Genomic DNA, 16,831 nt, shown 5'->3' with positions numbered 1-16,831 from the left:
ACTTTGTTATTTTATTGAGACACTAAACAGAGTTTACATTAGGCTATTTATGCAAAGTATAGAATTTCCATGCAGACGTGCACAAGAGCAACCCATACCTTATCGACTATTGCAACTAAATAGGATATTCCATGACTTATTAATACACGTAAAATTAAAAGTTATTGTAAACAGTTCTTACATTTTACGCAATTAGAAGGTAAAAAAATAAAAGAGAAACCAACCATATGCTTGCTATAAGATTTTCTTGAATCTTCAAATTATAACAACCAACGTAAGAAAGTATAACCATTTAACATGGGATACCGCTGTTACTATTCGAGTTAGTAAAATAATTGTTACTTTCCTCCTAAACGTATTTGCTGGAGTTCACCTCTGCAGAGAGAGGTCTTTGCGCGCTTTTGTTTCCAGTGCGTAGCGCGCGTCGAGGTCCAACATCAGAATGATAATATATATAGGGCTACCACAATGGGAGGAGTATGAAAATAATGCTCAGCCCTACCCACCGACTGCAAACATATAAGACACCTTGCTGAAGCAAAACTAGTCACTAAAGTCTTAAATCTTGCTGAAAAGAGTGACAAGAGGAAAAAAACTTCACCTTAACTCACCAAGCTTCATCTGAGATATTTTCCCAAGGAGTACTGAGACTGTCCCCATGGTCTCAGAAGGATACTTGGGACTCTAAGCTAATGGAACTTGTTTAATTGATTAACTAATTTCATTGTACATCACAAAATCACGTTTGAACATTATTTAATTTAATTATTATACTTTTTTATAACAAAATCAGTGAGTGCTGGACTAAAGTTGTCAAGAAAACTAAACTTTTTTGTAGCTTTTTTTTTTTCATTCACAATATCTGTCTCCAGGAATAGGTGTTCTGATAATCCATAGCCATGGCACTGCTGGACACAGAGTTTGGGGTGAAGGGCAGCAGCATCATCAGAGAGTGGAGTGGACAGGTCCAGCCAGCTCTGGTCGCCTCCTTTGTTTTCCTCTTCTGTCTAGAAGCCTGTCTATGGGTCAGGAATCTCAGACTCAAGAGAAGGCTGCCAGGACCCTTTGCCTGGCCGGTGGTGGGCAATGCCATGCAGCTGGGGCAGATGCCTCACATCACCTTCTCCAAGCTGGCAAAGAAGTACGGCAACGTGTATCAGATACGACTGGGCTGCAACAACATAGTGGTGCTCAATGGAGACACAGCAATACGAGAAGCCTTGGTTCAACACAGTACAGAGTTTGCAGGTAGACCCAACTTTGTGTCCTTTCAGATGATTTCAGGAGGCAGGAGCTTGACTTTCACTAACTACAGCAACCAGTGGAAAATGCACAGGAAAATTGCACAATCTACCATTAGAGCGTTCTCCTCTGCCAACAGCCAGACCAAGAAAGCATTTGAGCACCACGTTTTGGGAGAAAGTATGGATCTTGTGCAGGTATTTCTGAGAATGAGTGCAGATGGACGATATTTTAATCCCTCTCATGAATTTACAGTAGCTGCTGCAAATGTAATCTGTGCACTGTGCTTTGGAAAACGATATGGCCATGATGACATTGAGTTTAGAACTCTCCTAGGCAGAATGGACAGGTTTGGAGAGACGGTGGGGGCTGGCAGCTTGGTGGATGTCATGCCCTGGCTTCAGAATTTCCCAAATCCTGTCCGCAGCATCTACCAGAATTTCAAACATATAAACGAGGAGTTTTTTGCCTTTGTGAAAGATAAAGTGATGCAGCACAGAGAAACCTTCACGCCTGACGTGACGCGTGACATGAGTGATGCCATCATTAACGCGATTGAGCACAGAAAGGACAGTGGACTGGCCAAAGACTTTGTTGAAGGAACAGTCACAGACCTCATTGGAGCCGGCCAAGAAACAATGTCAACCATTTTCCAATGGATTCTCCTGCTTTTGGTTAAATACCCCAACATCCAAACCAGGCTGCAGGAGCAGATTGACAAAGTGGTAGGCCGTGACAGGCTGCCCTGTATTGAGGACAAAGCCAGCCTGGCTTACCTAGATGCTGTTATCTATGAGACCATGCGCTATACCAGTTTTGTACCCCTCACCATCCCACACTCCACCACCTCAGATGTCACCATCGAAGGCTTCCACATCCCCAAAGACACAGTGGTCTTCGTCAACCAGTGGTCCGTCAACCATAACCCTTTAAAGTGGAAGGACCCACATCTCTTCGACCCCTCACGGTTCCTCGATGAAAATGGTGCCCTTGACAAGGACCTGACCAACAGCGTCATGATCTTCTCCACTGGTAAGAGACGATGTATTGGCGACCAGATTGCCAAGGTGGAAACATTTTTATTTACAGCCGTCTTGCTTCACCAGTGTACCTTTGAGAGCAACCCATCAGAGGCCCTGACCCTTGACTGTTCCTATGGGCTCACACTGAAGCCTCTCCACTACACCATCACAACCAAGCTCAGGGGGAAGCTGCTCGGTCTGGTGTCCCCTGCATAAAAATCTCATCCCATTATTGTGGGCAACATTGCCAATCAATTACATTTTACAGTGAGTATAAGCAAACCTGAACTGAATGCTGTTGTTGAAGAGTGTAGTATTTCATATTTAATATTTAATTAATATCTGAACACAATTGAATATGTTTGCAATGTTGTTGATACAGAATTGAAAGTATGATTACAGTAATGGAAAGTTTGCTAGGTAGAGATGAATCTCCTTTGTTGGGGGCCAGGGGTCTGGTCGTGGGGTCAATGAAGTTGAACAGGCTCTCAAACTACGTACCTGATCATATTCTTTAAGGAAGTATACTTTTGTTTTATATACATTTTGAGTTTTGCGCTTCCTTCATAAACAGTATTCAGCATGTTAACGTATGAAAATATGTGCATGAAACTAGAATATCACTCAAAAGTCAATGGAAGGTTATATCACAGTGTAATATGCTTGTGAGTGTTTGTGAATGTTGTCGTCACACCCAAGGGACCACAATTTGTTGCGTTGAGGACTTTTCGGATTCCTCGCATCAAGATGGTGATGTATCAATGTAGTTAACCTTTTCACATTAAGCAGTCACAAAATATTTGTATAGATATATTTCAGGTATGAAAATGATTTGTATTATAATCCAATCCACTATCTACTGTACACCATGAATATGAGCACATTGAAATGCTGTCGGAAGATAACAAATGCTGACGAACTGCTAAAGGGAAATCAAGTTATCTATCTGCTATAGCCTACAGTGTGAAGACAATTCAGAGATAACAGCATTGTGTAACTTCAAGCTCAGTGTCCCCAACAAAGTTAGGAGGTGTTTCAATGTAGAGGTGGGTTTGGAATTGTGGGATTGATCATGCTGATGAATACATGGGAGATGACCAACTCCAGACACTGACTGCATTGATCTCCTTAGAAATCTACTGAACAGGCACTCCAGCTACACAACCCATCCCTTCATATCCAAACTAACTGTCACTAAATACAGTACTACTACACAAATCAATGGAATTTTCAGGTCTTTATGTATTTAAACAAATGCATGTCTGTTTACACCTCAAGGGTCTGAAATCTATATGGATGTCATTTCACCTTTGTCAAAGAGCACGTATTCAGGAATTTATGAAGTAATGTTCAGAATCTCTGCCTCTCTCAAACCAAGAAACTCAACTACAGCATGCGTTGAATGTCCAGGCAAAGATTCATCATAGAAAATACTGTGTTGAATTTTTTTTTTAAATAAACTAATTATATGCTTGAAAAATCAGATATCTGGAATGAATAAAGCAACGTTTTAAACAGTCAGGGGTTGATAGTGACGGATTCTGCTTCTCTCTTGTTTGTCATTGATTAACCCATTAAGCGTCTCATCATTGGAAGGAGTGCAATCTCCTGTCCATTGCAATGTGTTGTTTTTTTGTGGTGACACACTCCACGTACAGTGCAATGAAAATGAGCTGGTGCATAACATATTTCAAAATAAAGATTATTATGGAAATACACACTCTAAGGTACATTTTAAAATGCAATAAACATGTGATAACGTATAATGAAACTGCAATCTAGTCTTTACCACTGTTAACGCTCATTATGTTCTATAGCTAATCTCCATCAGTCTTGCATGTTCTCTCATCAAAACTGTCAGAAACACATCAGGTGTCAGGTAGCCTAGCGTTTAGAGCGCTGTGAAAAATCTGTCTCTCGGCCCTTGAGCAAGGCACTTAACCCTAATTGCTCCAGGGTCGCCATTGATAACGGCGAGTTGGGATATGCATAAAAAGACATGTACAATTCACACATGCGTGTAATACAAAAATTGTGCATGTGAGAAGTCGGACAAATATAAGCACCCACCTAACTATTTATTTATTATTATCAAATGTATTTGAATTGTGATCCTGTTCAGCAACAATACATGATACAAGTGAAGAATCGCTCCTTGCAGCATTACTATCACTGGTCCATTAGAGTACAGAATTCCATAGTAGTTCAATTCCTGCTGAATAGCTTTAAAACCCCAATAGGACAACTTTTATTTGTTTCTCTGAAAGCCTTACGACTAGTGTTATTGCCAGAGGTCCCAGTTTTGAACTCACTTTTATACTATTTTGATATAGCCACCAGCCTAAGACCTACATTATCTCATTTACTATGAATAAAAGGGCCATTATGCAACAACAAAAAAAAGCTCTGGTAAATACTGTATATACTTATATAGAACATATAAAAGTGTATTGTACAATGTGTATCTATTCTGTGACAAGATCCAAAACCCAGAGCTTTCATGGTCATATCTTGGATTCTATTCCTAGTAGTGTTTAGAGTTAGGCTGAAAATAACAGATCTTTTTTTTTTCATCATGTCATAAAAAACGCATACATTAGTTTTCAACAGACGTAAGAAAGCTCCTTCCAAAGTTACAAGTAGTCCTGCCTGAGCCTGGGTACTTCACTGAGACGTTTGCTTTACATACACTACATTTCAGTCTGGAATCGTTCCTATAGAGAGGCAATCAAGCAATTTTCAGAATATAACCGGACCAATTAGTGTCCCCTGAGTTTAACTATGGTGAGTTTAGCTATGGTGAGTTTAGCTATGGTGAGTTTAGCTATGGTGAGTTTAGCTATGGTGAGTTTAGCTATGGTGAGTTTAACTATGGTGAGTTTAGCTATGGTGAGTTTAGCTATGGTGAGTTTAACTATGGTGAGTTTAGCTATGGTGAGTTTAACTATGGTGGTCTGTGTGACTGAAAGTTTGAACCCTAACTACTACACCATGTTTTAAATTCTCCCCTGTGGTACCTGTATTGTGTTTAAAGGTAGTGCAGCCCAGTCTTTTAGAGCCTCTGGCCCGCTAAATCTAAACTCCTTCTGTTTTAGTCCTAGGTTCAGGCGGGCCTGACTGGTTGCTGCTTTCCTTTTTGTCTCACCGTGGCATTGAGTGTTAGGGAAAAGAAAGACTCCGCAGGAACAAGCACTTCGGCGCAAAAAAAAAAACACGAATAGGAGTTTTAAGTCCCTGAACCCTCCCACAGAGGAGATATAAGGGAGAGTGTCAAGACTGAAATCTGCATTCCTCTAATGTGGTCATCTGAAGACGGACAGCGACTGCACTACTACTAACCACTCAACCTGATCAAGCCTGTTCACAAGCCAGCACGGAGTAGGAGGAGACAGACACCGTAGTGTAAGAGGTGCTGAAAACCTTCTCATTGTCTCAAGTCATTTTCTACGTTTTTGGGATGATCATGTAGGACTGACCATACTTAAAAACAGACAGCATTATTATTTAGTTTATTAGGAATTTAGGTGGAGAAGAGGACCTATTTTAAAAATCCGGTTACCAGGAATAGCATTCAACAAAATAAAAGTGGGATCACTCTCAGAATTTGAAGGATTGAGCACCAGAATTAGAACATCTCAGCACCATGGCACTGCTGGACACAGAGTTTGGGGTGAAGAGCAGCAGCATCATCAGAGAGTGGAGTGGACAGGTCCAGCCAGCTCTGGTCGCCTCCTTTGTTTTCCTCTTCTGTCTAGAAGCCTGTCTATGGGTCAGGAATCTCAGACTCAAGAGAAGGCTGCCAGGACCCTTTGCCTGGCCGGTGGTGGGCAATGCCATGCAGCTGGGGCAGATGCCTCATATCACCTTCTCCAAGCTGGCAAAGAAGTACGGCAACGTGTATCAGATACGACTGGGCTGCAACAACATAGTGGTGCTCAATGGAGACACAGCAATACGAGAAGCCTTGGTTCAACACAGTACAGAGTTTGCAGGCAGACCCAACTTTGTGTCTTTTCAGTCAGTGTCTGGTGGTAACAGCATGACATTCTCGAACTACAGCAAACAGTGGAGGACCCACCGGAAGATCGCTCAGTCCACCATTAGAGCTTTCTACTCTGCCAACAGCCAGACCAAAAAAGCATTTGAACAGCACGTTGTTGCAGAGGCTACTGAGCTCATTGAAGCTTTCCTCAAACTCAGTGCTGATGGACAGTTTCTCAACCCTGCTCACGAACTGACAGTAGCTGCTGCTAATGTAATCTGTGCACTGTGCTTTGGAAAGCGTTATGGCCATGATGACATTGAGTTTAGAACCCTTCTGGGCAGTGTGGACAGGTTTGGAGAGACGGTGGGGGCTGGCAGCTTGGTCGATGTCATGCCCTGGCTTCAATATTTCCCAAATCCTGTCCGCAGTGTCTACCAGAGCTTCAAAGACCTCAATAAAGAGTTTTTCACCTTTGTGAGAGACAAGGTGGTGGAGCACAGGGAGACGTTTGACCCTGAAGTGACCCGGGACATGAGTGACGCCATTATTCAGGTAATTGACAAGGCAGGCCATGATACCGGGTTGACGGAGGCCCACACAGAAGGGACTGTGTCCGATCTGATTGGTGCGGGACTGGATACTGTGTCAACTTGCCTTCATTGGATGCTCCTTTTATTGGCAAAATACCCCAACATCCAAACCAGACTGCAGGAGCAGATTGACAAAGTGGTAGGCCGTGACAGGCTGCCCTGTATTGAGGACAAAGCCAGCCTGGCTTACCTAGATGCTGTTATCTATGAGACCATGCGCTATACCAGTTTTGTACCCCTCACCATCCCACACTCCACCACCTCAGATGTCACCATCGAAGGCTTCCACATCCCCAAAGACACAGTGGTCTTCATTAACCAGTGGTCTGTCAACCATAACCCTTTAAAGTGGAAGGACCCACATCTTTTTGACCCCTCACGGTTCCTCGATGAAAATGGTGCCCTTGACAAGGACCTGACCAACAGTGTGTTGATATTCTCAGCAGGGAAGAGGCGATGTATCGGTGACCAGATCGCCAAAGTGGAGGTTTTTTTATTTTCTGCTATTTTGATTCACCAATGCAGCTTTGAGAATAACCCAAGTCAGGACCTCTCCTTAGACTGCTCCTATGGGTTAACACTGAAGCCCCTAAACTACAAGATCTCTGCCAAGCTCAGAGGAGAATTACTTAATGGGGCATAAAATCTTGTGATTTGTGCTTTCAAACAGAGCACCCACTAATGGACTGCAGTAATCCAATGCACTATAAAAGGTATGTACACAACAGTGAATAGTTTTGCTTGGTAGGTACCAACCATAAGACTTATATTGATACTTATGTCGATACTTTACTATTATCATCATTAGCTAAACTGATTGTTGATTGTATAAATCACTTTTTGTGACAGATAACTGAATCGTGTTTGTTAATTGTATCATTTTATTGCACTGGCTATACAGTTGAAGTCGGAAGTTTACATACACCTTAGCCAAATACATTTAAACTCAGTTTTTCACAATTCCTGACATTTAATCATTGTAAAAATACCTTGTCTTAGGCCAGTTAGGATCACCACTTTATTTTAAGAATGTGAAATGTCAGAATAATAGTAGAGAGAATAAATTATTTCAGCTTTAATTTCTTTCATCACATTTTTTTATATATTTTTTTATTTCACCTTAATTTAACCAGGTAGGCTAGTTGAGAACAAGTTCCCAGTGGGTCAGAAGTTTACATGCACTCAATTAGTATTTGGGACATTTCCTTTAAATTGTTTAACTTGGGTCAAACGTTGTGGGTAGCCTTCCACAAGCTTCCCACAATAAGTCGGGTGAATTTTGTCCTATTCCTCCTGACAGAGCTGGTGTAACTGAGTCAGGTTTGTAGGCCTCCTTCCTCGCACACACGTTTCAGTTCTGCCCACACATTTTCTGTAGGATTCAGGTCCGGGCTTTGTGACCACTCCAATACCTTGACTTTGTTGTCCTTAAGCCATTTTGCCACAACTTTGGAAGTATGCTCAGGGTCATTGTCCATTTGGAAGACCCATTTGCGACCAAGCTTTAACTTCCTGACTGATGTCTTGAGATGTTGCTTCAATATATCCACATAATTTTCCAACCTCATGATGCCATCTATTTTGTGAAGTGCACCAGTCCCTCCTGCAGCAAAGCAACCCAACAGCATTATGCTGCCACCCCCGTGCTTCATGGTTGGAATGGTGTTCTTTGGCTTGCAAGCCTCCCCCTTTTTCCTCCAAACATAACGATGGTCATTATGGCCAAACAGTTCTATTTTTATTTTGTCAGACCAGAGGACACTTGTACAAAAAGTACGATATTTTATGGAGCAGTGGCTTCTTCCTTGCTGAGTGGCCTTTCAGGTTATGCCGATATAGGACTTGTTTTACTGTGGATACACATACTTTGGTACCTGTTTCCTCCAGCATCTTCACATGGTCCTTTGCTGTTGTTCTGGTATTGATATGCTCTTTTCACACCAAAGTACGTTCATCTCTAGGAGACAGACTACTCCTTCCTGAGCGGTATGACGGCTGCGTGGTCCCATGCTGTTTATACTTGCGTACTATTGTTTGTACAGATGAACGAGGTACCTTCAGGCATTTGGAAATTGCTCCCAAGGATGAACCAGACTTGTGTAGGTCTACAATTATTTTTCTGAGGTCTTGGCTGATTTCTTTTGATTTTCCCATGATGTCAAGCAAATAGGCACTGAATTTAAAGGTAGGCCTTGACATACATCCATGGGTACACCTCCCATTGACTCAAATGATGTCAATTAGCCTATCAGAAGCTTCTAAAGCCATGACATCATTTTCTGGAATTTTCCAAGCTGTTTAAAGGCACAATCAACTTAGTGTATGTTAACTTCTGACCCACTGGAATTGTGATACAGTGAATTATAAGTGAAATAATCTGTCTGTAAACAATTGTTGGAAAAATTACTGGTGTCATGCAAAAACTAGATGTCCTAACCGACTTGCCAAAACTATAGTTTGTAAATAAGACATTTGTGGAGTGGTTGAAAAACAAGTTTTAATGACTCCAACCTAAGTGTTTGTAAACTTCCGAGTTCAACTGTAGCACATTTCTTACATTTGAAAAAGAGAGACCTCATCCCTCCAGATTTATAAATATATAATGTAGCAATTCATGTTACATATATCCCTCCTAAGTGTTTATAGAAGTTGGGTGTAAACTCCATCAAAGTATTATGCCACAGTAGAATTCAATATATTAGATAAATTAATAAGAACATAACCTAGATATATGTGTGCAGATTTCTACATAAGTGTTACATAAGAATAAAACATATATATATTGCATGCAGACTAAGAATAGAATACATATATATATATATATATATATTGCATGCAGACTATGTGGACAAATTTTAAGTATCTATTGTTATACATACAAGGGTATTTAGGTTTGCCACCCTAAATTTGCTCATATAAACTGGTGGAATGAATTCATTTTACTGTAAGTGCTTTGTTGCTGCAGTGATGTGGACAAATCATGTGTTAGGCGGGTATCATGTTGCCCCTGTAGATATATTTTAAGAATTATACCTCCTCTGACCCATTCTGATATGTTTTCATGGTGTTTTTGTCTGCATAAGTACATACTGTAATAACAATTATAAATGTTCTGAAATGTCAGTACACTTACATAATTCCATTGTATTATGATGACTTATACATGTACTGTATGCGATCTATAGTGTCTGAGCTCCATGCAATAAATCCTATACGCCTTCTCAGCCGTGTCTGTGGCTTACGTCAGTCTGAGGAGAACACAAGTGCCAGGAACAAGACAATACAGGGAGGTCAAAGAGATGATAATAGATCATGATGTCGCGTCTGTGTGTTGCCATGAAAGATTGATGTGGGGCTGGGGTGTAGGCAGCACACATGCCCTTCCTCCAGACCCCCAACACCCTGGGTTTGGACAGGGCACATGCAGTCACAGCCCCAGCCACAGGCCCCACTCATCAATATTTCACCCAAGGCAGTCTGCACTCTTAGAATAAAGGCTTCCAAAAGGGTTCTTCGGCTGTCCCCATAGGATACCCATTTTTGGTTCCAGGTACAACCCTTTTGGGTTCCAGGTAGAAAGAGTTTATCTGGAAACAAAAAGGGTTCTACCTGGAACCAAGAAGGGTTGTACCTGGAACCAAAAAGGGTTCTAACATGAACCCCAAAAGGGTTCTACCTTGAACCAAAAAGGGTTATAATATTGAACTTGAATACCAGGATAGGAAAGCTGTACATTTGCTCTCATATAAGAGACAGATACTATCTCAGGTTCACAGAAAATTCTTAGACTATGTATGAGAATTAGACAACCCTTGGACGTCTTCTATTTCTTCTTCGTACTTCCGCAACTCTGTAGACCAGGGGTTCCCAAACTTTTTTGGCCCACGAACCCACGAATCTGAATAATCTTGCGACCCCAACCATGTGAAAATTGTGACCCCAACCAACCAAAATTATGTAATTAACACTCAATGTTAGATTTTTTGATTTGGGGCTATGGCAGTCATTTGAAAAACATTCTAACATTATTTCTGATTGTCTTCACGACTCATGATCACATCATTTTAGTGTGGGGCTACTAATGAGATGGGTTTGCTGGATGCACGTCACGTCTGACTTTCTCAAAGTCAGGGGGCGTGGTCAACAGAGCGCACCTCATCTCTGCTGTCACATCCAACCTGGATCAATATTTGGCTTTAATGCACACGAGAGCACTGAATCCAGCTACACACAGTTATGAGCTGGGGAAATGTAGGCCACCATAAGTCAACCAAGTTCCTCTCTCAGTTTGAAAAATCTTTCTAGCACTCCTCCTCGATAACCACCAAACTTTGGTATGAAATAGAACATTGTCATACTCTGATCCCATATCTACACATAGTTTTGCTACCAGGTGTGTGCACAGTGGATGTGGTTTGATGTAGTTTACATTCGAAGTTACCTGCTGCAGAATACACTGAGTGTACAAAACATTAAGGACACCTTCCTGAGTTGCACCCCTCCTCCCCATTCAAAGGCACTTAAATATCGTCTTGCCCATTCACCCTCTGAATGGCATACATACACAATGCATGTCTCAATTGTAACGAGGCTTAAAAATCATTCTTTAAAACTTCTTCGGGATTGGTGTCTCTTCCACAGGACGGTTGCGCTAACGTAGGCTAATGCGATTAGCATGAGATTGTAAGTAACAAGAACATTACCCAGGACATAGACACATCTGATATTGGCAGAAAGCTTAAATTCTTGTTAATCTAACTGCACCGTCTAATCTACAGTAGCTATTACAGTGAAAGAATGTCATGCTATTGTTTGAGGAGAGTGCACAATTTTGAACATGAAAAGTTATTAATAAACAAATTAGGCACATTTGGGCAGTCTTGATACAACATTTTGAACAGAAATGCAATGGTTCATTAGATCAGTCTAACACTTTTCATATACACTGATGCCATCTAGTGGCCGAAATATAAATTGTACCTGGGCTGGAATAATACATTATGGCCTTCTCTTGCATTTCAAAGATGATGGTACAAAAACCAAAAAAATACAAAATAATGTTTTTTTTTCTTTGTATTATCTTTTACCAGATCTATTGTGTTATATTCTACTATTCCTGTCACATTTCCACAAACTTCAACGTGTTTCCTTTCAAATGTTACCAAGAGTATGCATATCCTTGCTTCGGGGCCTGAGCTACAGGCAGTTAGATTTGGTTCTGTCATTTTAGGCGAAAATTGGAAAAAAAAGGGGGTAATCCTTAACCTGTCTCCTCCCCTTCATCTACACTGATTGAAGTGGATTTAACAAGTGATATCAATAAGGGATCATAGCTTTCACCTGGATTCCCCTGGTCAGTCTATGTCATCGAAAGAGCAGATATCCTTAATGTTTTGTACACTCAGTGTATCTCTGAGTTCTGTACTCAGCTCTTTTGCCCCCAGTTGCTCTCGGTGTCTCATAAATCAAATCAAATTTGATTGGTCACATACACGTGTTTAGCAGATGCTAAGTGAAATGCTTGTGCTTCTAGTTCCGACAGTGCAGCAACATCTAGCAAGTAATATCTAACAATTTCACAACAAATACCTAATACACACAAATCTAAATACACACAAATATAATGCATTCATATGGCAGAGGGAGACACACTCATAACTATACTGAACAAAAACATAAACGCAACATGTAAAGTAATGTTCCATACGCACAAAAAGCTTATTTCTCTCAAATGTTGAGTTTATATTTTTGTTCAGTATAGATTGCAGAGGTCTGCCCACCGTCCCGCCATAGATGTGCAAAGGTCCACCATTCGATCCAATATGGAATCGGTTTTTCGTCAATATAGCCACACAGCGCACTGAACATCCCCTGTGCTGTTTCAGAACAATAAGTCCTCCTGAATAGCATTCCCCGACATGTATAGCGAACAAAAGTCAATGAATGCATTGGCATCCTGGCCCTTACAGCTAATGTCCATTTGGAGAGCATGAACTGGGGAGTTTTTGAGTCCTTCAGTCAGAGCAAATATTCTTTGTTTAACAGTGTAATCTGACAAAGGTCAGATAACACTGCCTCCCCACAATGCCTCCCCACACATTGTTTTCACCATATCAATTGCGTCAAAGACTCTGCTATAGTGTGTGGATTCATAGTGTAGCAGACCTAGTCATTCACTGTGGGAATGATTCAAGTGCTTTTCCCATGATCTAAGGGCGTTCTCTGGTTGAATTATGTGTTTTAGATTTTAATCATTTTCATTTAGATTTTTAAAGTTAACCACATTACAGTGGTTTTGAGATACAAAGACGATATTATAATAAATAAAACAATTCTTCAGGATTATGGAGTCTCCCACGACCCTATTTTCATACCAGGCAACCCCCCTATTTCTCACCTCCGTCTACAAAATACTGATATATACTATACATCTACATTTCACATACATGTTTTTATAGAGAGTTGCGCCTCTCCACTGCTTCCCCTATCCCATTATCCCCATCCCCACAGCCAGTGGTGCATGTAGCCTCCACACGCTGAGCTCTGCTGTGCTGGGCTTCGGTCTGGAGCCTGCAGGAATGAGCACTGTGGGTGAACTCTGAGGGAGGCTTGTTTTGAAATGTGTTAATTCAGAGCAGGCTGGAGACGTTCTGTACCGCTTTAGTCCCTCTCTGCTCTGACAACATTGGGAGCTTGGAGGGGGTGGGGTGTGGGTGGGGGCCGCATGCGAGGAGACAGAGAGTAGCCAGAGAGTAGCCGCAGTATGTGCCTCCAGTTCAGCAAAGCTAGTCGCCTGCCCCCCCCCCCCACCCCCCACCCCCCCACTCCCCATACTCACCCCAGAAATCTCCCATTGAAAGAGTCCCTTTCACCCCATTCACTCGCTCCTCCCCCTAGCCCAAGGCCCCAGGACTGCTGAATTTGATTTCTGACAGGAAAACAAAACTTGTATGAGCAACCTTTTTTCAGCTCTAGTTCTTTGTATTTTGCACGAACACACATCCACAGAATGACCTCCCACACCGGCCTTCCCTCCCCTTGCTACCAGCTACCGCTCTGTGCTGTAAATAATCTCTCTCCCTCTGCCAGAGTCCTGACAGGCATGTTAAAAAGACTGTTTAGTAGATGAAGTAGTAACCATAGTGAGGTGACTGTACACAGAAGCCGTCAGAGAGATTGAGCAGAAAGAAGTAACGCATAAAGAATATGTTCTACTGTCCAGTGCCATCCCTAAAAATACAGTGGAACATTGAGTCTGGGACGTTTTCATTCAGTATTTTCAATGTAGACACTCCTGAATATCAGAAACTACCAAAGTTTCACTTTGACAAACATTAGAATGGAAGGAAATGTCAGAAAAATGTAATGAAAGGTGACATTTGAAAAAGTCATATTACTGTAACAAATGTAGTTATGAGGTTTAAAATACAAAACATACACTGTCAGTTTCCACAACAGTGTTCAATGGTCTTAGAATATCGCTGGAACTATTGGTTCAAATTCAAATAAACAGGGACTGTTTTTCCCCAAGATTATCTGGATGTCGCTTTCGGACCCAAAGCAGAAATCATCAGCTTCTGCCTGTCAGTTTAATAAGCATGATCCTTCCTTTAACAGATCCTCCATGTATTAAAGAATGTCAGTCTGTCATCAGAACACTTCACAGCACACAAAGAACTTAATTGTTTTCACTCGAAAGAGTCCTTCTTTGCATTCGAATTCAATCTAATGTATTCCAGAGTTGGTCTGTGATATTCCATTGGTTCCACTGGTTAACCCAAAAATATGTTTCCCCTCTTTTGAAACCCCCATTGGAATTATATCATAGCCATAAACATGTGGCAGAACTTACAATATTTTTCTATTTGACATTACAATGATACTTTTAATGCCTTGCTATGGACAGAATATAATAAAAACAAATTAATGCTTGAAGTAAATCCCACCAATCAGTGTAGGTTAACTTAGTGGTCCTGGAAACCGTCTCACATTAAGTCCATAGTGACGTGTGACCTGACCTTGGTCAGTAAACAAGCTAAACAAATGCTTTGCCCGCTGCGGGCCCCTGCTGCTCAGGATGATTGTGGGCTCTCAACCTCTGTAGCCGACCTAAGACTTTCAAGCGTGTTAACTTTTGCAAGGCTTTGCCCGGACCGGCATACCTAGCCATGTCCTCAGAGCACGAGCAGACCAGCTGGCTGGAATGTTTTTGGACATTCAATCTCTCCCAGTCTGTTGTCCCCACATGCTTCAAGACGTCCACCGTTGTTCCTGTACCCAAGCAAGCGAAGGTAACTGATGTAAATGACAAGCGCTCTGTACCACTTACTACTGTCATCATGAATTGCTTTGAGAGTCTAGTCAAGGACCATATCACCTTACCCGACACCCTAGACCCCCTACAATTTGCATATAGAGCCGGAATTCTTACTGGTTGGAAGGTGATCAAATACTTATGTCATGCAATAAAATGCAAATGAATTACTTAAAAATCATACAATGTGATTTTCTGGATTTTTGTTTTCGATTCCGTCTCTCACAGTTGAAGTGTACAGACCTCTACATGCTTTGTAAGTAGGAAAACCTGCAAAATCGGCAGTGTATCAAATACTTGTTCTCCCCACTGTATATATAACCATTGATTCTTGAAGAATATAACTTTAAAATGTCTCATGAGCTTAGTTCAACTGTATATATAATTTACAAGTCCAAAAGTGGATGTAGCAATGTCGGAGTGGCATAGACTAAAATACAGTAGAATAGAATACAGTATATACACATATGAGATGAGTAAAGCAAAAATATGTAAACATTTAAAGATATGTAAAGATATCATTTAATTGTATTATATGTAGTGGAAAACGTATGAGTTAGAAGAAGCCTACATAACCAACCCATAAAGTACAATTGAACATCCATATATGACCAGCTATGTATACTTTAACTGATTTATCCTGCAACAGATGTGGTTCAATTGGTAATATACATTTGTGTCTTCTAATGCTTCTTTAGGGGAAAGTAATCTAAAAGTTACTGAATTTAATCAGATGACGTTTCTGAGTTTGAGTAATTCAAAAGTTACGTAGCTGATTTTGGACAGGTAATAGTAACTGTAATGGATTACATTTAGAAAGTAACCTACCCTGCCGACAACAACAAGACAGTCTACAGGGAGGTGGTTAGCGCACTGGTGGTGTGGTGCCAGGACAATAACCTCTCCCTCAACATCAACAAAACCAAGGAGCTGATCGGGGACTAGAGGAGAGAACGCCCCCACCCACATCAACGGGGCCACAGTAGGAAGGGTGAAAAGCTTTAAGTTCCTCAGCATACACATCACTGAAGACCTGAAATGGTTCCATCACATCGACACCGGGGTGAAGAAGGCACAAGAGTGTCTTCAACAGAGCCTTCTTCTTGAAGAACTTCGGCATGGTCCATAAGACCCTCACGAACCAATGCACCATTGAGAGCATTCTGTCGGGCTGCATCACTGCCTGGTACAGCAACTGCAATGCCAGTCAGCCCAACGCATCATAGGGGGCACCTTGCCTGCTCTCCAGGACATTTACAGCACTCCGTGTCGAAGGAAGAAGATCATTAAGGACCTCAGCCACCCGGACCATGGACTGTTCACTCAGCTACCGTCTGGCAGACGGTACATGTTTGGAAACACCTTCTATCACTAGGCCATCAGACTGTTGAACAGCCATCACTAGCATTTTACCTGCCCTGTACTCTGTCCTATACCTTGAGACTTTTTTGCACGCATATTTACTCACACAAAACACACACACACACCTCATACAAACGCAGACTCCTGTACTCATATACTGTATACATGCACACTCACACACACACACACTAACATTTCCAAAAACATATTTTCACTTTGTCATTATGTGGTATTGTGTGTAGATGGGTGAGAGAAAAAAATATATTTTATCACTTTGAATAAGTCAAGGGGTATGAATTACTTTCTGAAGACATAA

At 41.4% G+C, this 16,831-nt stretch overlaps 1 protein-coding gene across 1 annotated transcript; it reads left to right on the top strand.

Moving 5' to 3' along the window:
* Window positions 1-851: 851 nt before the first annotated feature.
* cyp1c3 (cytochrome P450 family 1 subfamily C polypeptide 3) lies at window positions 852-9,884 on the top strand (the record flags this gene model as incomplete). The annotated part of the gene is given in 3 exon segments (NM_001185033.1): window positions 852-2,501; window positions 7,474-7,725; window positions 9,692-9,884. A coding segment is annotated over 1 exon segment (1,581 nt).
* Between the last annotated feature and the right edge of the window lie 6,947 nt (window positions 9,885-16,831).

This window comes from Oncorhynchus mykiss, chromosome 25 (genome assembly GCF_013265735.2).
Source record: "Oncorhynchus mykiss isolate Arlee chromosome 25, USDA_OmykA_1.1, whole genome shotgun sequence".
Classification (NCBI taxonomy): domain Eukaryota; kingdom Metazoa; phylum Chordata; class Actinopteri; order Salmoniformes; family Salmonidae; genus Oncorhynchus; species Oncorhynchus mykiss.
The sequence above is the reverse complement of the archived record's forward strand: the minus strand, read 5'-3'. Positions and strand labels throughout refer to the sequence as shown.